Raw genomic sequence first — 24,152 nt, forward strand, 5'->3', positions numbered from 1 at the left:
ACCTATATATGTAATATCAAAGCAATTGCACTTGCGGTTTTTAACAAGAAGTCGAAAATATCACTTTTTACCAAAAATGACAAAAATATTCACCAAAATTAGAGAATTAAAGATATCATTACAAAATGAACAAATCTGAGAGAGGTCCACATGTAGTACCTATATATGTAATATCAAAGCAATTGCACTTGTGGTTTTTAACAAGAAGTCGAAAATATCACTTTTTACCAAAAATGACAAAAATATTCACCAAAATTAGAGAATTAAAGATATCATTACAAAATGAACAAATCTGAGAGAGGTCCACATGTAGTACCTATATATGTAATATCAAAGCAATTGCACTTGCGTTTTTTAACAAGAAGTCGAAAATATCACTTTTTACCAAAAATGACAAAAATATTCACCAAAATTAGAGAATTGAAGATATCAACATGAAATGAACAAACCTAAGAGAGGTCTACCCAAGGTACATATACACCAAGTATCAAAGCATTCAGGCTTGTAGTTTTCAAGAAGAAGTCGAAAAAGTAAAACATTGACACGGACGACGGACGACGACGGACGACGAACGACGACGGACAATCACTCATATGATAAGCTCCGCTCGACAAAGTCGACAGCGGAGCTAACAAAATTAGCTTGAAAAGACAGTGGGTTCGAGTCCCGCTCAGAGCTACCGTAAAAACGTAAATCAAATAAACTGAAATCTCTCAAACCGTAAACAAGTAAACAAAGAACGTCGCAAAAAAATAATAAACCTCACAAAACTCCACCATACAAAACTGAATGAATAAATAATAAAATAACTAACGTCTTAAACTGGACGACGCGCAATTTGTTCAACAGTTTCCAGATTGTGACAAGAGATAAACAAGACCCAAGTCAAGGTAAGTTTTGTTAAAGTGTCGATGGCGTTCCCTATATTACGAAAACAATTCAGGCAACAGACAAATATCTTCTGTGGTGTTGTTGAATTTATACTGTGTCTGCAGAATTGTTGATTGAGGGTTCGAAGCCAGCAGTTAACATTTTGTTAAAAAGTTTCACAATTAAATCAAATATCCAATGATACCAGTATATTTATTTCATTATTTTAACAACTTGCAATGGTGGAAGTTGGTCAAACACGAGTTCTTACACCTAAATAAGTATCAAATATTTGTCGACACATTTATTCTCTCAACCTTGTAGAGGTGGAAATTAATTAAACAACAGGAATTTACCCACAAATATAATGGTCAATATTTGTCCATACATTCATTCTGTCAATTTAAGAACTTGTAATTGTGGGAATTAATCAAACGCGAGTTGTTTACACCAAAATAAGTCTAAAATATTTGTCCGCACATTTATTCTCTCAATTTAACAACTTGTAATTGTGGGAATTAATCAAACGAGAGCTGTCTACACCAAAATAAGTCTAAAATATTTGTCCGCACATTTATTCTCTCAATTTAACAACTTGTAATTGTGGGAATTAATCAAACGAGAGCTGTCTACACCAAAATAAGTCTCAAATATTAGTCCATACATTTATTCTCTCAATTTAACAACTTGTAATGGTGTAAAATAATTAAACGAGAGCTGTCTACACCAAAATAAGTCTCAAATATTAGTCCATACATTTATTCTCTCAATTTAACAACTTGTAATGGTGTAAAATAATTAAACGAGAGCTGTCTACACCAAAATAAGTCTAAAATATTTGTCCGCACATTTATTCTCTCAATTTAACAACATGTAATTGTGGGAATTAATCAAACGAGAGATGTCTACACAAAAATAAGTCTAAAATATTTGTCCGTACATTTATTCTCTCAATTTAACAACTTGTAATTGTGGGAATTAATCAAACGAGAGCTGTCTACACCAAAATAAGTCTCAAATATTTGTCCGCACACTTATTCTCTCAATTTAACAACTTGTAATGGTGTAAAATAATTAAACGAGAGCTGTCTACACCAAAATAAGTCTAAAATATTTGTCCATACATTTATTCTCTCAATTTAACAACTTGTAATGGTATAAAATAATTAAACGAGAGCTGTCTACACCAAAATAAGTCTAAAATATTTGTCCGCACATTTATTCTTTCAATTTAACAACCTGTAATTGTGGGAATTAATCAAACGTGAGTTGTTTACATCAAACTAAGTATTAAATATTTGTTGAGACATTTATTCTCTCAATTTAACAACTTGTAATGGTGTAAAATAATTAAACGAGAGTTGTCTACACCAAAATTAATCTCAAATATTTGTCCACACATTTATTGTCACAATTTAACCACTTGTTAATAGTGGAAATTACTTAAACGCGACTTGTTTAATCAGTTGACATCAATGCAACTTACCCGCAGACAGTGCACAACCGAGTATCATTATTGAGCAATTATAAACAGGAACGTGTCTTGGCATTAAGATTAGGGTCGGGTCAGGTATGGGCAACGGAATTATTAACAGGAACGTGTCTTGGCATTAGGGTTAGGGTCGGGTCAGGTGTGGGCAACGGAATTATTAACAGGAACGTGTCTTGGCATTAGGATTAGGGTCGGGTCAGGTATGGGCAACGCAAATGGCAAACACCCAATTGGCAAGATGTACACTAACGGGTTATGGCATGCATATAGTTTACACAAGTAAAAACACAAAATTGGCAATTTTTTGGACAATTGTAACTCAATAATAGAAATATGTTGTATTTCTATATATATACACACTATATAGTCTTATCAAATGCAAACACATCCAGTCAATCCATTGTGGTCTTGTGGGTTAGTTCTCTACATAGTGATCAGGAGGACCTGGGTTCAATTCCCTTGCCTGCCCATCTTTTTCTCGCAAACACCATTTGGCAATAAAGCTAAATATGACAACAAATTATTTAATTTGCATGACTATCCACATAGCTCAGTTGATTTGTACTATGTCAGCAATGTGAGCGATCGCTGGTTCGAATCCAGTATGTTTAGTTAGATTTTTGAATGCTAGTGAAGACAGTGCTCCTATGAATAGGACTTAAATCCTAACTCCTGTGTGAAGACACTCGTGGTACAGTGGACAAGACAGTGCGCTGGGAACTCAAAGATCGCAAGTTCGAATCACCGATTGGACACTCCTACAAAAGATATGAAAGACGTTAAAATCATAAACAGCGGATTCAAAAACTCAAGTCAGGAAAACAGAACACAAGAATACTACCCCACATGGAAGCCAGTCGAAGTCGTCGTCGAAGAACGAACACAGTTGACAGCTGTAGGTCACGTGCAACAACAGACTAGAGGAGCAATGCTGCTCTCCAAATGGGTCCCTTCTTTTTATATTGACCCCCTAAGGATTGCTAATCCCCCTTTCTAACTCTTCCCCCAAAAATAATATATCGCCCCTTTTAAAATGTATTGACCCACAAATTAATGAATATTCATGAGGACAGAAACTGCTACGTCTTGAATAAATTAGCATAATTTAAAAAAAATTGCATAAAGTGTAGGTACTCCTTCTGGAGCTCTGCCTCATTTTTTACTAGGATATTTGTTTGTTGTTGACCTAATTTGTATTGAGTTTGTTTACATGGCTAAAATCGCTTCATTAAAACGTTGGCAGAGCTCCAGAAGGAGTACCTACACTTTATGCAAATTTTTTTTAAATTATGCTAATTTATTCATGACGTAGCAGTTTCTGTGGTCATGAATATTCATTAATTTGTGGGTCAATACATTTTTAAAGGGGCGATATATTATTTTTGGGGGAAGAGTTAGAAAGGGGGATTAGCAATCCTTAGGGGGTCAATACAAAAGAAGGGACCCATTTGGAGAGCAGCCATGCTCCTCGTGTCTGTTGTTGCACGTGACCTACATCTGTCAACTGTGTTCGTTCTTCGACTGTGTTTGTTCTTCGACGACTTCCATGTGGGGTAGTATTCTTGTGTTCTGTTTTCCTGACTTGAATTTTTGAATCCGCTGTTTGTGTTTTTAACGTCTTTCATGTCTTTTGTAGGAGTGTCCAATCCGTGATTCGAACTTGCGATCTTTGAGTTCCCAGCGCACTGTCTTGTCCACTGTACCACGAGTGTCTTCACACAGGAATTAGGATTTAAGTCCTATTCATAGGAGCACTGTCTTCACTAGCATTCAAAAATCTAACTAAACATACTGGATTCGAACCAGCGATCGCTCACATTGCTGACATAGTACAAATCAACTGAGCTATGTGGGTAGTCATGCAAATTAAATAATTTGTTGTCATATTTAGCTTTATTGCCAAATGGTGTTTGCGAGAAAAAGGTGGGCAGGCAAGGGAATTGAACCCAGGTCCTACTGATCACTATGTAGAGAACTGACCCACAAGACCACAATGGATTGACTGGATGTGTTTGCATTTGATAAGACTATATAGTGTGTATATATATAGAAATACAACATATTTCTATTATTGAGTTTCAATTGTCCAAAAAATTGCCAATTTTGTGTTTTTACTTGTGTAAACTATATGCATGCCATAACCCGTTAGTGTACATCTTGCCAATTGGGTGTTTGCTATTTGCGTTGCCCATACCTGACCCGACCCTGACCCTAATGCCAAGACACGTTCCTGTTAATAATTCCGTTGCCCATACCTGACCCGACCCTAACCCTAATGCCAAGACACGTTCCTGTTAATAATTGCTCAATAATGATACTCTGTTGTGCACTGTCTGAGAGTAAGTTGCATTGATGTCAACTGATTAAACAAGTTGCGTTTAAGCAATTTCCACTATTAACAAGTGGTTAAATTGTGAGACTAAATAAGTGGACACATATGTGAGACTGATTTTGGTGTAGACAACTCTCGTTTAATTAATTTCAACCATTAACAAGTGGTTAAATTGTGACACTAAATGTGTGGACATAATTTGAACTTATTTGGGTGTAGACACAGTGTTTAATTAATTGTCACCATTGCAGGTTGTGAGAATAAACCTATTGTGGGTTGTTTGAGATGGAATTCAACTTTGGGCAAATGTTTAATATGGCCACTTACACTTATTCTATAGTTGTGTATAAATTCGGTGTTAATTTCATGTTACTTGCGTGAGACTTTATGTAATGCAGTTGTTTTCAGTGAGTGAGTGAGTGAGTGAGTGAGTGAGTGTGTGTGTGTGTGTGTGTGTGTGTGTGTGTGTGCGCGCGTTTGGATTTAATGTAATGGAAATGTGGATGCAAAGCACATTAATGAACTTGTGTTATTTATACTCTATTTTTGGATTTGATTTGGTGCGGCCACCCTCTGGGTGAAACCGCGTGTGTTTGTGTGTGTGTTCTTGTTTAGGGGGGGGGGGGTTAAAGCTTTATTGTTTGGGAGATGGGCTTGGGACCTAAAACGGCCCCATATATATATATACAACTCGTAACCCCGAGTAGGGACCCGGAACAAGGGACTACCAGCCGGGCCAACTGGACCTTGACAGGGCTATACAATTTGTATAGCCAATAACTAGAACAAAAATTAGTCTGAACTCTCATCCTCCAAAGAATGAAGAGGATAAAGAAAACGGATATGCTGAAGAAGTGGCGACCACGCTTCGATATTATTACCAAAACGTTTTCGCCACATAAACTCATATAAATAAGAAGGAAACAATGCCTTAGAGGTAGTCGTGACATGTTTTTTGACATGACTCCACATGCCCTCGACAGTGTTGGTACATGCGCCGCTGTTCGGATCTACATAATGCATTGAATGGTTAACAGTTAAATGATAATACGGAGAATCAGGAGAACTGAAAGCAGAATAAGCCTTCCATTGGTCGGACATGATTGTAGTACCCGGTAAAATAAATTTGTTAATAAGAGGAATGAGAGTATCAGCGTCCCGTTGTTTGACGGGAACTAAAATACAACGACCCGTCCCCCGTTCAATGGCGCCAAAAACCCACTGCCCCTCTCGCCATCTGCCCCGGTTGTATTTGTTTTTGACGAATTTGGATTCGTCGATTTCGACAATACAACCGGGGCCTCCTAATTGCACCGGGTTCTCCGCAAAATACTGGTGATTGTACGTTTCATCGGCCAGAATCGCAAAACAAACCTCTCTGCAGAAATTATAATAGTCAATAGCAGTAGTAACAGAAACACCCAAGTGAGTTTTAGTCGCAGTAACCGGAAACTTAATACACCAAAAATACAGTAACTGTAGAGTGGTAGCAACAGAAAGATGGCTGTTTGAAAACCACGTTCCGTTGCGAGCAGAAACACGCTTTCCGCAAGCGCGATGGTTACACCGCCACTCCAGTGGTTCCAGAGCTGGTGTGCGCTTGCAGAGAGTCATGTTTCTGCCACATGCATCACAGGAACGTGATTTCGCAATCAGTCCGTTCTGCTGACACCATTCCACAGTTCTCTGCGGGTTAGAAGTTAGTGAAAACAGAGCAGGCAGAGTAGGCTGTTTTCCGTCGATCTGGCCAATCTTGTTGATGGATGCTTGAGCCATTTTTGAGTGAGACTGGTCTTGCTGTAGTAGTATAGAACTTGAACATGAAATAAGTTTCTATTTCTGATGCAACAAAAGTTACTTGTTTGTCGATGCTTTATATATCTGTGCGTCTGTGACGTGTGCCCCTGCAATTCGTTGCATCTGTTTGGCAAGTGTTTCTATTATTTGTGGCCTGATCTGTTTGCGGGGCTGGACCAATGAACATCAGTTATCCCACCCCACTTCTAAGTACATTGTTTGTGGCGTCCGAATGTCTGTTTGCTATTTGACTGCTAATTAATAATATAATAGTTTGAACTTGATACGTGCCGGACTAACCGCAGCAGACGCATATCTATCTATTTATTTATTGCTGACCAGGTTTGTTGTTCTTGTGTTGTTAGTTCTGATGGTTAAAAGGTCACTGGAGCCAACATTACCAAAAGTGATTTCTAAGGCGTAAGAAATGCTTGCACTAAACACTGCAAGCGATTGTTGTATTTATTTTCTTTGAAAAAGTACTATTCTCCTGAAACGACGATTTCGTTATACGTGTGTTAACTCACTGTATTACATCCACATAAATGAAACTTTGACAGTAAATAGTCAATATTGCGAAATCAATGTTGTCAGTTTTGAGGCGTAATATACAACTGGTTGGTACTACTAATTACTCCTGTATTGCCATCACTATTTTTCCAAAACAATGCAATAAAATACTTTCTAACGAACTTAGTGCTTACTGAAGTCTAAGTAGTAAATCGTTTATGTATATTTGTAAAATTTTCCAATGTGTTTGAAAATACTATTACTTGTCTTTGCCAAAACTTACCTTGTGTCGATTTTCTATTTTCTTGCTTTAACTTGGTCGTAACTTGAACTGTCGAAGACTGTGATGATGGTTAATTTGTATTAATTTTAATGTGTTCGATTTCTTTCTTTTTTATTTGACGGGACTCGAACCCACCACGTTTTTCGCTTTTTATTTCGTTTTAATAGCACGCTTGTGTACTATGCCACGACGTTGGTCGCTAGAGACAGGAGTTTCGAAGTGTTACTTAAACCTTATCAATTGACTTGTTACAAATAGCAAACCTCTGAGGCGGCAGTTAAAACGTGTTGTTTTTGTTGTTATTTATCTCGTGTGTTTTATCTTATTTTCGCTGTGTTATTTATCTCGTGTATTTTATCTTGTTTTCGCTGTGTTATTTATCTCGTGTATTTGACATTGTTGACGGTTTGGTTTTATTTTTCCTAGTTTGATTTTTATCGTGATTGTTTTCACGATGCGGTTAGAACGATCTAACATTTTACTATTTTGTTTAAGTATGATGCGGCACGCTTGTGTACCACGCCACGACGTTGGTCGTTGAGTGGTGTTCATTTTGCTAACTACTTCAATGTTCTGATGAGTTGAAGGGAAAAGCCAAAACGATTGCTAGTTTTCGATTGCTTCGGTTCTGGTAAGTGTGTATCTAGTGTGATTCGAACCCATGTCGTTTGTATTGGGCGGTTTTTCATTTCCCATGTTGGCTACGCCGTAATATGCAACCACTTCCCCGTTTTATTATGATTTTGTGAGTGTACAATGATGCCTCACCCGTCACGCCATGACCCAGTTTCAACCACACGGCCATTTTGGAACACAGTTCGTGACCCTCGGCGTGACCCGACTGGCTATATGATCGTTCTGTTCAACTGTTAAGCTAGGATTTATCACCGTTATTATCATTATATTGTCACGTGATTTGTTTTACCTTATGTGTAATGTCTTAAATATCTTTATTGTAATTTGCATATACCAATTCGTATATACCGAGGAAACGACCCCGATTGAAGGTCATGTATTTTATGACGTCACCAATTCGTGTGTAGGTACTGCTTATAGATCTGTGCCGTACGATGTCGCCGACGTGGTGCTTACCTTGTGCACGCTCGGCGTCTTCGACGTCGCTGATGTACACATCTAGGCCCACATCTCTCAGCATTTCCTTGAGTACTGTATAATTTCCTTGAGAAATCACGTTTTTCCTTTCCAGTGCCAAAAAGACCTCCGTGAAATTTTTCATGCGATCTAATTCCCCTTCTCTTAAACCCTCCGTTTTGCAACGTATCTTAAATTTCCGGAGATCGTCATCAGTAAAGGATCTGTCAAGAGTAATTTTAAGATCCGCATGACTCCTGTGTTCTTTCCGCGGCATGTCTTAGTCATCCGACTGTCCGATCGAAACCGAACTTACAGTGAGTAATCGAATTAGTAAGCAAGGAAAAATACCCTAATCTCAAATAGGACCTCATGAATACGACCTACTTTACATATTACCCATATTGCATTATACAACATGGCCGACAGGTTAGTTGTGCTTGTTATTTTCTTCCCGTTACATACACGATGTGTTGTTTACTAGTAATCGCACGTTTTCCTAAACAGTATGTGAACCTTTGTCGCGTCGTCAGACAGAAATTCACTTTTTAACACATGAATTTTGTTATTTGCGTTTTTTTTCAATTTAGCCGAGTCGATTTATCACGGTGGAGCAACAAATTGATTTCTGTCCCTTCCAGGGGTAAAACAAAGATGTAACCTAGGCCCAACATTTTTCAATTTTTTTTTATTTTAAAATGATCCTTCAGACATTTCTTTCTAAACACTGATGTGACCCTCACTAGGGGCACACCAATTAAGAGTCCTCTGTAGATCTTTGGCGGTAATAGTAATTATCGGTACCGGTCATTGCATTGATTGGTACCCTATTTGACCGCATTCAATCACAGGGCCTGGCGATTTATTAGTGTCAATACGTGGGCAGTACTTACTGTAAAACATGTCTTTTTCGCTAGCATGTTATTTCAGCTAATTTTGCTAATCTGTAATTTCGCTTATTCAAGATGTCAAGAATTTAAAATAGAGTATATTCTCACAGTGTTGCTGCCAGGCTGCGTCATCGCGACATTCTCGCAAAATTCACAGCAATGACGCGTTATTTTACAAACCCTGGGCCACAGTTGACGCACTAAAATAGTGAGCCATGTCGCGCATTTTGCTTATCACTGGGTCCACGATTACTAAAAGACCGTGTAACCGTGCTGGGTCATTGCCTTGGTATACTCAGTTCTTTTTGTGATTCAATCAATGTAAAGTAAACATTGTTGCGATTTTTACACAAATTTGATTGGCAGAAAGATGCACTGCGGATGTTCCCAACTCACGACGCCAGGGATACAAGTAAAACCCTTTGTTGTTGCCGCGTGTCTACCGAACGTGTAAGTCATGGCGGGTCGGCAACTTACGGCAGGGCGACAAAAGCGTATTACGCTTTTTTTTCCAAGCAATGGGGCTTCAAATTCATTGCAGAAAAGGTCTGAGTCATTAAGTGACCATGATCAAGATGTGAGCAACGCCGAATTGACCGCCAAGTCGCCTGAAGTTCAAGTTGAACAATGCGAACCTTCGTCTAAAAAGAAAAAGACTTTTGAACGCAGATATCAGGCTAGCTGGGAACAAAACCCGAAATATTCCCATTGGTTACAATATGATCGAGAGAAAAATTCCATGCAGTGCAAGATTTGCCTTCAAACTGGAAAGAGAAACCCTTTCACTGAGAAGGGAGGCTGTGTGAATTTTCGTACAACAACGCTGGACCGCCACATCAGTAGTGGAGATCACGTGAAAGCAGTTCAAGAAATCGCACTACGTGCAGACTTCAATACCACTGTTCAGAAAGTATTATCTGATAATGACAAAGCAATTATTTCCGCAATGCAGACCGTGTTTTGGCTGGCGAAGGAAGACATAGCAACACGAAAATATGAATCGCTGCTGTCATTTCTAAAGTTACAAGGTGTTGAAACCATGGATAAACTCAGAGTTGGGCAGAATGCATCATACACTTCACGTCAAACTGCCGATGAAATGCAAGACGCGATTGCTGCAGTGATATCCAAGGAAATCAAACAACAATTACGACAGAGTGAATTTCTGAGCGTGCTATCTGATGAAAGTACGGACATTTCTGTCACTAAGAAACTAGTAATCTATGCCAGATTGATCGATGACGATTTTACTCCTAGGACACGGTACATCGGAAATGTCAAAGTCAAAGACGGTACATCGAGTACAATATCTTCATCACTGAAAACTACTCTGTTGGAGGGAAATTGTGTAAAACCCCACCAACTCATCGGTTTTGGCAGCGATGGCGCCAGTGTAATGAGAGGAAGGCTGAATGGTGTTTCCGTTCATTTCCAACGAGAAATAAACCCGTTCATCATTAGTATCCACTGCATAGCTCACCGCTTAGCTTTATGTACCAGCCAGGCAGCGAAATCTGTCACATACCTCCAGAAATACTCGCAAATTCTCACTGATATTTATTATTATTTTTCAAGATCGGCCGTGCGTACTGAGAGTGTGAAGGAAATTCAGTCAATATTGGACGATCCACTTTTGAAATATAAGGAAGTCCATGATGTTCGCTGGTTTTCATTTTATTCATCACTAGAAACAATATACCGAACTTACGGCTCATTGGTAACATATTTCCAGTCCGTTGCAAGTACACAACCAATAGCAAAGGGACTAGCAAAGAGAATGACCTGTTACGAGTTTGTCGCAACAACACACTTATTAATGGATATAATACCAGTTTTAACCCATATGAGAATGGTATTTCAGTCAGCGGATATTGATATTGCCATTGTGCAAGCTTCAATTCAGACAACCACGGCCAGAATCAAAGAGTTGGGCTCAAAAACTGGAAAATATCTCTCCGATTTTGAGCAGATGTCGTCGGCTAATGGCAAGACGTATACCGTGAATGGTCACAATATAAGTGCAACAACAAACCAAAAGAAACACTTTGATAATATCAGATCAGACTTCACTAAAAATATTCTTGACAATTTGGAGGAAAGGTTTCCCCAAGATACTACTACATTAATTAATGCATTTGCTGTTCTTGCAATGCGACCTCTGTCATTTTTGCCCAAAGACCAAGTTGACGTATTTGGGAACACCGAAATAGAAGTCTTAGTCAATCACTTTGGAGCGGCACAAACCACTGAAGACGGTACTATTATTGAACGCATTGTTGACCCAGATTGTGTTTTGCGTGAGTGGGCTACTGCCAAAGAACTTGTGCTGTCTCAGATGTATCCTAGAGACAAAATGGCAATTTTGTGGAAACTATTGTACACCTATCACCGTGGCTTACTTCCTAATTTGCTTAAACTTGCGAAAATAGCTTTGGTTTTGCCAGTACAAACCGCTGATTGTGAACGCGGATTTTCGGTACAAAATAAAATCAAAACAAAGACACGAAACCGCTTAGAAGCAGAGAGACTTCATGTATTGTCACTGATCTCTGCTGAGGGATCATCCATAGAACATTTTCCATTTGATGTTGCCTTAAACGAGTGGAGGCAGTTAAAACAGAGACGTATATTCAACAAAACTTCTTAACTGTTTCAGTCTTGGTAATTAATAACGCAATTGCGTGACTGAGTGCAGAGAGCTCCCTGTTGAGTGTAAGGTTAACCAAAGGTCAGTCATTCTGATAATGTACGTCTTACGATGATGTCACTGTTAATATTAGCTCTGCAAATAATGATACAACTTGACAAGTGGTCTTCACAATAGCACAGTAAGAATTGCATGCTAAGTTTTTTATTTGAGAAATTAAGTTGATTGAAATTGTTAGTAACATAACGTACTTGTCTAGTGTATTTGGCAACATTATGCACATTATTGTCTAGTGTATTTGGCAACATTATGCACATTATGAGATATTTTTATTCTTAACCTTTTACTTACCAATCATCTCAGTGGAACACTAGTAGTAGTTGGTAACACACAACTCTATGTATTGCAAGCTTATTTTTTTATTTGAAAAATAAAGTTGGTTGAAATTGATTTTGAACTGCTTTATTATTGTTCCCCCCAAAATGCAAATGTCTCACAAAATTAATGTGCATGGGACACATTGTCTCCTCACAAAAAAATCCTGGCTGCAACACTGTTCTCACAATGAAATTGTTTACACTTCAGCTAAATTACGATTAAGTTAATTCATGCATTGAGTCAAAATCGCTAAAATGATGTGCAGCTATTTAAACTTGTTTTACAATATTTCCCGGGATTATAGTTGAACTCGGCCAACGCATCTGCTTCACTGATATATTTTTGATTAACTCCCATGACTGTTTTGTTCTTGATTTCAGTAAAATAGTTTTGTACAGTAGTTTATTTCATCGTAATAAAACACTGAGTATAGATAAATTATTCGTTACCCTTGCCGCCATGTATTGTTCATTATTTAATTTTTACTGTGATATAGGGCAGTCTGTACTATGAAATCAACAACTCTCCCAGACTATTAACTCCGAAGTTCTACTGCTGGCTGAATTCAAATCTGGCAGTTTGGCAGTCATCTGTCCCAGTATATATATAATGTAGGCTAATTGGCCAGAAATAAGACTGATTTTGGGGGTTTCGTACCGTGGATAATTGAATTTTATGACATATGCTTGCTTTACATTACCAAACTGTTTTAATTTTATAATTTTGATTATTTGAGCAAGGGTAAAATCCTATACCAGGACATCGTCGGTCCGTCCCATAGACGTCCATGTATTGAGACGAATAGATGGTCAAGCCTCTATGCATTCAATTCAATGACCTGATACATGAATATGTCATGTATTGCATATCATTGCAAGCCTCTTTCGTAAAATTAGATTTTTATTTTTATCCAACGAAACACAACTACCCATTTGCTGAGGGCAAACCTTGTTCGTAATTTGGATTTTCCTGCGACATTTGTTTGGGCAGCTTGATATTGTGTAATAATGAAAGACACATTCATGGTAGAAACATTCATTTGAGATGTTACTTGACTTTTTTTTACAATCAGTTTTCAACTTCACCTGCCAACAATTGTATGTTAGTGGTCACTCACTTTTTGGGATACTTATTGTGCACAGGTGTGCAGTATAATATCGCCAGAAGACTTAGTTGTTCGGTAAAATTTTGCAACAGAAATGATGATACAGAAATGATATTGGATTGATCTTTAAATATTCTATGAATTCCCGGACAATAAAATCACGATTCCCATAATAATTTTACACACATGTACAACTGAATGTTTTTATAGTATTCATTGAATGGCACTTGCATGGCTTCCCCTTTTGTCTGATGTTTGGTAGTGCACTTTCACTTCAGGGAAAGACGAAAACAGTTGACTGCTACAACTCCGAAACTTTGTTCAAATTTACTTAAAGATGATTCTTTTTTTTTTTAAATGTCTATTTTAGGGCAACCAAAACCAGAGAACATAATTGTCTCGGCATTTCACAGGCACTTTTAAAACAAAACTTCCTACTTCTATAATTTTTTTTAAACAGTATCATCTTGTTATAGAAGTGGCTATTTGTATAAGGAGCTGCATACATTTAATATTTGTGAACTTAACGTGTTCCTGTTTTAGCATGTATGCTTCTTATTGCCTCAATGATACTATAGCCAAAGTACTGGTCCTATTTGGCATATTTTACTACAGCTTGCTTTTGTTAACACTCACGTTCCAAATGATGATCAATTTACAGTATTTGTAATGTGATAAATTATGTAGGTGTTGTTTATTATAATAAATAAAATTGTGGCTAATATTCAACTTTCGTCGAATGTACATGTACATGAATTGGATTTAATTTTTAGCTGTTTTGGGTGGCTCATAGACTGGATAAACTTTTATGAAGTCTATGATTCCCTTTCTCAAACCAGTGAATTTATAACCTGATGAAAATCTGCTGAAATTAGACCAAGTAAATATTCTACATTTTTTTTAATTATGGAGCGCCCTCTGGCAGTTGCTCTGAGAAAGTAATAAAATAATTTGAACTGATTAAAGTTGAAGATTGTATAGCAATTGGTTATGTTTTCTAGAAGCTAAAGGAAGAATGATGCTAGATATTTTGACCTATCTTCACTACCTGCAAGTTAGGTACATGATTACAGTTGTGTGGATGGTACTGTTTTCAAAATTTAATGGTCAAGCACCATAATTCATAGCTGCAATGTTGCAGGCTCACATCAGATTCAAATTTTATTGTTTTTGGTCTTGTTAGATAATGTGTGGTGATAGGGTGTACGAGTGGTTTCAATGGTGACGTGATATACATGTTGATCACTGCAGTTCAACACTATTATGTTGACTGGAAACAAATCCCTGTTAACACATGCAGAAGCCAACTTGTTTCTTTTGATCAGAAAATAGGACTTTATACCCTGGTACTCTAAGTCGATAAAACTGTGTCTGTTTTTAACATTTGGTAAAAAACATTTAAAACAAAAGTCCTTTTTTTTAAAACAAAAGTCATGTTTATTAATCCTATAGAGTTATGTGTTAAGGATTTTCTATCAAAAGAGACAAACAAAAATCACATGTGCAATTCATAAAAATAGACTTAAAAAGGCAATCAAGTTTTGAATATGCATGTGAATCTGGAAAACTAAGTTTAATTGCACAGGATCTGAATTTGGAATAGTATCCTACTACTCTATCATCTTAGCCTGAATCATAAACGAAGACAGCAGTTGTGACAATGCAGGTTTCTGTCTTTGATGGCTTTCTTGTAATCGTAATGAACAAATCTTGATGTTTATGTAGAATAGTAATTGAACAAATAAGGCAATAGTTTTCAACAAAAATAAACTCTTCCTGTTCAGTACCATCCACTGTTGTCATCTTCATCTTGCTTCTCAATTTCATGCCCAATAATACAAAACAAGTTTTCTGAATAACTTGGAAATAATATTCTTTTCTAACATGTTGCTTCCTGTGTGAAGAATTGTAAAATAAATGAATTACATTTAACGTAAATTTTACCGTAGTTTATAATAAAATGTTGAGATGGTGATGATCCAATTATTCACCATATTCCTCTATATTCCTCTATATTCCTCTATATTACTCTATATTACTCACAGGATACACTGTGCAACTTTGTCTGCTATACAACTATTGTAATTTTGAGGTTATTAGTGGCAATAAATTTTCTTGGAAGTCACTGCAAATTTAAATGGCAAATGACAGTTTTTGGAAAATTATCATTACCTAAAATGCTCAATGAAATTAATGCTCACTGGCTCCGGAAATTTGGGAAATTTAATTGATCATAATGCATATAAGACCAAAGAAGGAGTTATGGATGTGTACTTTATTGTAGTTGTTTTATAATTCACATACCATGTCATATATATAAAATTTTGTAATTCGTTCAGCTTACTTACTCCATTAATGACTTGCTAATAATCTCAATTGTATTTGGTATCTGGTATTCAAATCAAAGTAAGAGTAAATATCAACACTTAATTACTGATTGTTCTTGCTTACCACATGAGTTATTTTGAACACATGAATTGTTTATTAGTCCTCATTTGGGATTTATTGATTGACCTCTATGTGTACATGTGTACATATATCTGTCCATTTAACTGAAGCTGTATTTGGACATGTCTTGGCTGAACACACCTTCACATACCGTAAACATCATACACTTTGATTCTAGATGGCTGAATGAAAGTCATTTAAATGTTAACAATTCTTAAAAATCTTGCTGTTCTGCAATTTCAAAACTACTGTAAAATTTGTATTTAGAAGCCGCGGTTACACAGTACACACAGTACCCTGTCCTCCATGGTGTAATTCACAACATACAGTACCATGGCCTCCATTGTGTAATTCACAACACACAGTACCCTGTCCCAAATAGAAAAACAACGCTTCTCCGACGCCATGCTCAGCATTTGGCAATTTTACAATATCCACCCCGAGCGTTATTAATTTGGTTCGAGACGGTGGCGGTGTTGTGCCCTCTAGCCAGGTAGTGGGTTAAATCGCGTAAATGTTAGTTACGGTTCGATGTCTCAGATACTATACGGTTAATTCGAAGTGTTTGGCCGATGGCGATGGAGTCGATGCAGTGTTTGGGGTGGGCAGAATTTGCGTGGAGGAATTAGTGGGAATCGATGGGCTTAACGAAAAGGTTTGACGAAAGGCGGCCAGTGGAGAGGAAATTTGGGCCCTTGTAGATAATAGTGTCGAGAAACAGAATAGATCTATGGGACAGGGCGTGGGTGAATTTAATAGTGGGGTGGATCGAATTGAGGCGGGAGAGGAATGACATGAGATCTTTATGCGGGTGTTGCCAAATAATAAAGATGTCGTCGATATATCTACGCCAAACGAGAGGTTTGAGGGGAGAGTTTTCAAGGATGGTATTTTCAATGTTGGACATGAAAATGTTGGCGAAAGAGGGCGCCATCCTAGCCCCCATGGCGGTACCGTGTGTTTGGTGGTATGGTTGGTTGTCGAAAAGGAAATAGTTTTGAGTTAGGACGAATTTAGCTAGTTTGGTTAAGATTTTAGTGGGGGGTCGATTGGGGGCGGGAGAGTTATCGAGGGCCGTGGCGAGAGCGCGGAGTCCTTCGTTTTGTGGAATGTTGGTGTATAGGCTAGGGACATCGATAGTAGCAAAAATGGTTTGGGGAGGTAGGTTATCGAGAGAACAGATAATTTCTAGAAAATGGGACGTGTCTTTAATGTGGGAGGGGAGTGCCGAAATGATAGGTTGTAAAAAATGGTCGACTAATTCGGATATTCTCTCTGTTATTGGGCGGCCTGGATTATTAGGTTTATGGATTTTAGGGAGTAGGTAGAATTGGGGGGTTCTAGGGGGATCCGACGGGCAAAGGTAGAGGTAGGTATTTTTATCGATAATTTTGTCTAAATGAATGGAGAGGAGGAAACGTTTAATGTGGGCGGCCGAAAGGGGAGTCGGATCGAAAATTAGGGGTTTGTAGTGGAGGCGGTTGCTAAGTTGGCGGTGGGCTTCGTTGCGGTAGTCGGATTTATTAAGGATTACAGTGGCAGAGCCTTTATCAGCGTGTTTAATGATGATGTTAGGGTTGGATTTTAGGGATTTAAGAGCCAAAATTTCCGAAGGTGTTAGGTTAGACGGGACGGACGGTTTAATTGTGCTAAGGATCGACGATTGGATTTTATCGGTAAAAGTTTCGATGGCCGGGTGTGACAGAGGGGAGTTCCACTTGCTAGGTAGTCTAAATTTATGGCGAGTATTAGAGATGGGGACACCGAAACGTTGGCGGTTTCTAAGGCGGCGGCGGAAAGATTTCAGGTAGTTTTGGAGGTCGGCGTGGTTTAGAGTTGGGGTAGGACAAAAATTTAGGCCTCTACTGAGGAGCGAATGTTCACTGGTTCGGAGGGGGTGGTCACTGAGGTTAATCACAGTTTCCTTCTTTTGTTTTTTGCGCCGATTGGGAATGTAGTGTTTTCTGAGTGTTCTACATTTCCGGGTGGAGAATTGGTCGGATTTATGTGTTGTCGTTTGGGTTTCGGTATGAGGAGCAACATTAGGGCTGGCGGGCAGTTTGTGTTGCGAGTCGAGAGGGGGGTTGTCGTTTTGGTTGGTGCGGATCGAATGGTTGGGTTGGGTGGATGAGCCCCGTCGTTTTTTGACTGCCGTGGGTGTGTGCGAGTCGAGTTTGTGTAACTCTGCCTTGGTTCGGTGGTGGGATACCAATCGGACGGGCAGAGGGGGTTTGTTGGGTCGAGTATACCGTCTGAGTCAAGCTTAGAGACGTGGGAGTAAGCCTCATGGGCAATTTTGATGATGACGCCGAAATGTGTGAGATCGAAATGGTACAATGCAACAGAGGGGATGCGGTTTCTATTATAACATCTACACAAATTAGAAATTGTGATTTTTTCGTTCTCAATTGTTCAAAAAAATACGGCTTCTAATACAGGGTAGATCTTCGTATACTTTTTACATACATTATGCTTCCATAGTGAGCAATTTTTGTACTTACCATTAAATTGTTTCTTAGAAAAATACACATTTGCAGTGATAATATATTATCATTAAAGTTGTGGATTCCATCTGCATATTCTTGATATCTATAAAACACACCACATTTTGGGCACTTCTTACAACATGTTTGGACACCTACATGTGATATGGTAAAAGTAAAGTCAAAATTCTTAAAATTTCGTGTGAAATACTTGATCATCTGAATATTCACATAGTTAAATATTTTACATACTGTTAAATCTGCATTAGAAGCTGCATTCCTAATAAAAGTCACATCCATTCTTGAGAACCCAAATTCCCCAAATCTCATATGTAATAATAAGAGCTATTCCGTTATATTGTACCATTTTAATAGAAGCACTGCTTCTAATACAGATTTTACAGGCCTTATGAATCTCAATCTCAAATTGAAACTTTGATATTCCTCTTTCAGATGACATGATATCTGGACATAACTTTTTTCTGCAATCAGATCTCCAGCTGCAATTAATTTTTAAACAGGTAAAATTACGTGCTGACTATATTCACAACAAGTGTGGTTTCTGAACAAGATATAAGAGACTTATGCAACAAAAGATTTTATCATTTGTTCATCTGACTGAATGAATATTCCACAACCAAGTGATGAAAGGCAAGTTGGTTCACACCGATTAGACATCTGTATGAATATTGTGGTGAATCAAATTCATCAAATTCTGTCCTTTTTGGATAACTCTATACATACCTGAAACTATACCATCCATTGTTATAATCTTGGCTTTGTTGGATATAACCATAGGTGATGCAAGTGGTTCATCACATATGTGGCACATGGTTTCAGTTGGAATTAAACATTTCTTTTGTGAAACATCTTGATTTATCATATCTTGTGGTAATTGTGCAGGTATCAGTTTGGCTGTTAGTTGATAATCAATCATAATATCCAACAGTTCATCTGATGGTGGATACATGTATCTATTTTCTGCTTGTTCATTGTTTTGTGTTGTGACATGCATGTCATCATCTGATTCTGTCATAGTTTGCAGTCTATTTGGGTATTCTTGAAACACAAACAGTCTTGCAAGCATTTTATGACAGCATCCTTTCCCAGCTGAACAAGGGCATCGAAACTTGTTGCCCATCTGGTCAAACGTTACAACTTCCCTTTGAAAATAGCTGTACCAATTTTTTTCTCCAGTAAACACGGAGAAATACAAATTTCTCTTCTTCACATCACAATCTGAAAACATTGGGTGAACTAGGTCAACTTCTTGTTCAGTAGCAAGTTGTTGCATTTTTTGACATGCTTCTTTTCATTCTGTGGATATAATCTTTACATTTGTTGCCTCATTATATGTAGTTTCCTGTATCTGTGGTGGGGCCTGATATGAGGCTGAATACAGGACACTTTGGACATGAACACATTCATACGAGGGAAAATCACCACGTGACGCTGCCTGCAATGTCGCTCTGCAGGATGGATTTTCACATTCAACATTTTGTGGATAGCCAGTTCCTTGCATTACCTTTGCTACCATGTAAATACCATTTTTTTAGCTCCGCTGTTGACTTTGTCGAGCGGAGCTTATCATATGAGTGATTGTCCGTCGTCGTTCGTGTCAATGTTTTACTTATTCGACTTCTTCTTGAAAACTACAAGCCTGAATGCTTTTGATACTTTGTGTATATGTACCTTGGGTAGACCTCTCTCAGATTTGTTCATTTCATGATCATATTTTCAATTCTCTAATTTTGGTGAATATTTTTGTCATTTTTGGTAAAAAGTGATATTTTCGACTTCTCGTTAAAAACCGCAAGTCCAATTACTTTGATATTACATATATAGGTACTACATGTGGACCTCTCTCAGATTTTTTCATTTTGTAATGATATCTTTAATTATCTAATTTTGGTGAATATTTTTGTCATTTTTCGCAAAAAGTGATATTTTCTTCTTGTTAAAAACCACAATCATTTATGGTGAAAAATCATATTTTTGAATTCTTGTTGAAAACATTAATTTTCATTTTCTAATGATATCTTCTGTTCTTTAATTGAAATGTGCATCACTAACAGCGGAGCTATCTCAGCCGAGAGGCTGCTTGTTTATCAACACAAACTGATTTGTGATGTCTCTCTTGACGCACAGTTAGTCTCTTGCTATGCATTTCCCTTGAATGCCGAGAAAGGTGTTTTTTCTGCATTATGCGAGAACACACTTTACATTTGACAGTCTGTTGGAATTTTATTTTGTTTTGTTTTGTTTTTCTTGACTCTAATTCTCTGGTTATCATGACCATCATCCTCTTTTCCTGTGTCCTGGTCACTTCCATTTTTTATTCTTGGACCAGTGGACTCTGCCTTGGCACTTGGACCAGTGGACTCTGCCTTGGCACTTGGACCAGTGGACTCTGCCTTGGCACTTGGACCAGTGGACTCTGCCTTGGCACTTGGACCAGTGGACTCTGTTATGACAAGATGAAATTCAGTTTAGCGGTATCTGTCAATTGTTGCTATGTATTTTTTGTCAGGTATTTAGTAACAGTCGCTGGAATCTAAAATTATGGTTAAATTCATGAAAATACTGTCTTAAAACATTTATTGGTACATCATATATAAATAGGGAATATTGCAGAATATCATGCTTCTTACCATCCCCAACATTTCTTGCATGTTTTTCTTCAGGTGGTTAATTAAATCATCTCGCCTTCTGATTGATTTTTTGCAGAAGGCACAATGAAAATGAACTTTGCAAATTCCATTATGACAGTTTTTGTTGCACTTCAACATATGAAACCCTGTGGGGAAAAAATACGTGTCATCTGTATTTGCTTTCAAGATTGAAACATTCGAGTAATAGGTGGTTAACACTTATGACTTGTGAAGATTGATATGTATTACAATACAAGACCAATCATGATGTGTATGACTAGTCACCAAGATATGCTTACTCATTCCAGACACCTGGTACCACTGCTGAGATGTTAGTGGTTCATGGTGGTCAGTTCTCTATTTTGTTAACAGTGATCTATGTAGCATGGACCTAGTAACATTTTGTGACACTATTTATTCTTTTATATTTTTTAGAACAAGCTGTATGGAAACCAACATATCTGCATTGTATACTGGATATAATGAAAATTAATGAAGGCTAACCTAGAATTATCAACATTGAATCGATAGAATATTTTAATTTATAATGAATGTATTCCTTTGATAATCATATTCAGATGTGTTCATTTGTAACCAATTTTTTTGTTGTTTCTTTATACAATTCTTTATTCTCCTTAGTGTTTAATTTTGCTTGTTTTTCACTGTAATTTATTAGAAATTCTAAAATTATATTTGCTCATTCACTAAGACTTTATTTTAAAGTGTAACTGAATTGTGACAATTGACTTTTTTTGTGTGCAAAATTTATTTATAAAAACATTATGAAAAAAAATCAAGTGAAAAATGTACATAAATTAAGTAAACGATCAATAATAATGTTCTGGATAAGGACACGCCCACGTTCAGTTTCTTGGTCGACTCAGAGCGAGGCTCCAACTAGAGTACCTAATTAGCATACAAGGGTACTTTGTGACGTCACGGGGGGAACTTGTCATCGTCTCACAATGGCCGCTATACGTATGCAGTGCTCGGAAAGCGACACGGAATCTATGTTATCGTCTGACGAGAGTTATGAAATCGAAGAGTATGATGACAATGAGAGATGTCACGATTTTGTTTTAGAGTGCCAGGGACAAATTGGCCCATACAGGTTTGAACCTGCAAGAAAAGTACGCGATGTGGGTGATCGTGTACCTTCCCAAAATGACCGTGACACAGAGTTTGAACATCGTGACCGGCTTGGTTTCCAGTTTCTGTCTTTTGTTCATCCAAATTCTAAACACATATCAGTGTGCAATTTTCAGTTTCTTGATCTTCTGAAGAAATCATGTAAAGACACAAAGTACGTGAACGGTGAATGCGTCCAGTGCTTACATTTTCCAATCGCCATTTTGTGTTTTGTTGTTGTTGTTCCACGATCGATCTAGTTATTTCGACTCTGGCATAATAACATGAATACATTCTAAACTTTTCAAGCAAATTAATATTCATATTCTACATGGAAAATATTATTCTTCTGGTTATTTACACAGTTATTCCCGAAACCCAAATAATTCATAACGAATCCAGATGGTGGATCAACAAATGATTCGGGCGTAAAATGGACACTGCAAATAACGGTATATGGAGAATGTCCATCCCAATGTTTCCTGGTGTTCTTGACGGCTTTGGTCCACTGATGTCATAAATTCGAATCTTTTGGGAACCCATAAAGACTTACGCGATCGCCGTGTGTGTTACTACACCCGCCAACAACACAGCGTTTCCCCATGAAAACGATCGTGGTAACTCGTTGTATATGATGGCAACTCGTAAGAATTCTCGATCTTGGTAACTCGTTGTATATGTTTACGAAACGCGTGCGTATGGAAAATGATAAACAATTCTGTCTGCTAGCTAGCTCATGCTTTATGCTCCCGTTGGTGGCGCCATTTCGGTTACACTCGTAATGCCGAAAAAACTCGAAGGTGATGAGAGAGGGGGGCGTGGCGCGATTTCGGAATATCATTGACTGTTTACCCAATTTATATACCCTTTTCACTTGATTTTTTTTCATAATGTTGTTTATAAATAAATTTTGCACACAAAAAAAGTCAATTGTCCCAATTCAGTTACACTTTAATAACAAAGATCAATCAATATATCAAGTCAAAGGCTTATCCTGCACTTGCCAAGAATAAACAAGTTTAAACTTCACATGTACTTCATGTTCCAACTCTTCTGGGAGATTATAAATGCTCGTTTGAGTAAAATTTGTTTGAATAAAGAAAAATAAAATACCTTTGAATTCTATATGATGTTTCCAGTGTCTCGTCTTCATGTGAGTGATAAACTTCAAGGCTCAAATTCAAGGCATAGTTGACAGTCCACTTTACCATTTATATTCAGTGATTGGAATCTTGAATTCCATGTATTTTCATCACAATCAAATATACCAATACTCTCTGAGATTAAAACAATAAGTGACAGTTACCATTATGACAAACTCAAATTACACGAGATAAGACAGTGGACTTTTGAAAAGGTTCAAAATTGTTTTTAATAAACATAAAAATATTTGTATTCCATTTTTCTAACAAATTTAACATATTGCCCACTGAAAGCATTCTTGAATATACTGAATGAATGAAGGAAAACTGCATCAGATAATGTGTTAAACTTCCAAGAGCATTCTCTAAATTTATAATGTGTAACAATACCAAGATCTGTTTGATTGTAAAGTATGACTCGCTGTCAGTAAGTTGGAAGATGCTGCCCTAATCCCTGTTTGAATTCACTAATTTTCAGATTATATATGACATGAAACATTATAAGTCTATTAGAAGTCGTATTTTTATATGATGGGCAGATGAATAATTATTAGAGCATAGATACTGAGGATGACTGAAATGACGGAATAAAAACATGTTTTGGCACATTTTTTACCAAATAATACTGTAGAATAGTTTATTTTCACTTGGAATTTATTTTCGCTGAAGGGCTGCTTCAGTAAAAATAAAATCCAGCGAATATACATTTTTGACTCCCATGTGCGAAGCACAAAATGGGAGTCTTTGCAGTTAGTGTGTCTGTATGTGTGTATGTGTGTGTGTATGTGTGTCCGACTGTTCCACTGCTATCTCAAGAACCATACATCGGTTTTTGATGAAACTTGGTGCATAGATGCTCTGGGCCAATGCGCAGATTTGATTAGGTTTTGGTAAAAATCCATGC

At 37.4% G+C, this 24,152-nt stretch overlaps 2 protein-coding genes and 1 long non-coding RNA gene across 3 annotated transcripts in view; 2 read left to right on the top strand and 1 right to left on the bottom strand.

Annotated features, from left to right (window-relative positions):
• The window catches only part of LOC102807660 (caspase-3-like), a 30,272-nt gene extending 21,619 nt beyond the window's left edge, over window positions 1-8,653 (bottom strand). The window contains exon 1 of the mRNA XM_085492469.1: window positions 8,377-8,653. Within this exon, the coding sequence (XP_085348595.1) occupies window positions 8,377-8,653 (277 nt within the window). The remainder of the gene's footprint in view (window positions 1-8,376) is intronic.
• A 28-nt stretch (window positions 8,654-8,681) lies between these two features.
• LOC146732764 (uncharacterized) lies at window positions 8,682-23,231 on the top strand. Its single transcript, XR_014926909.1, has 3 exons — window positions 8,682-8,805; window positions 18,781-18,848; window positions 21,414-23,231. It is a non-coding gene; the product is annotated as an uncharacterized LOC146732764 (long non-coding RNA).
• LOC146732765 (zinc finger protein 862-like) lies at window positions 9,724-11,913 on the top strand. Its single transcript, XM_085492353.1, has one exon. It carries the CDS (start codon window positions 9,724-9,726, stop codon window positions 11,911-11,913), a length of 2,190 nt encoding a protein of 729 aa, XP_085348479.1.
• Window positions 23,232-24,152: the final 921 nt, after the last annotated feature.

The sequence above is a fragment of the Saccoglossus kowalevskii genome, chromosome 17 (assembly GCF_978046115.1).
Source record: "Saccoglossus kowalevskii chromosome 17, keSacKowa6.1, whole genome shotgun sequence".
NCBI classification, from domain to species: domain Eukaryota; kingdom Metazoa; phylum Hemichordata; class Enteropneusta; family Harrimaniidae; genus Saccoglossus; species Saccoglossus kowalevskii.

Bases quoted from the DNA above. Each gene is read 5' to 3' on its own strand.
- LOC146732765 (XM_085492353.1), top strand. From the start codon at position 9,724: ATGGCGGGTCGGCAACTTACGGCAGGGCGACAAAAGCGTATTACGCTT.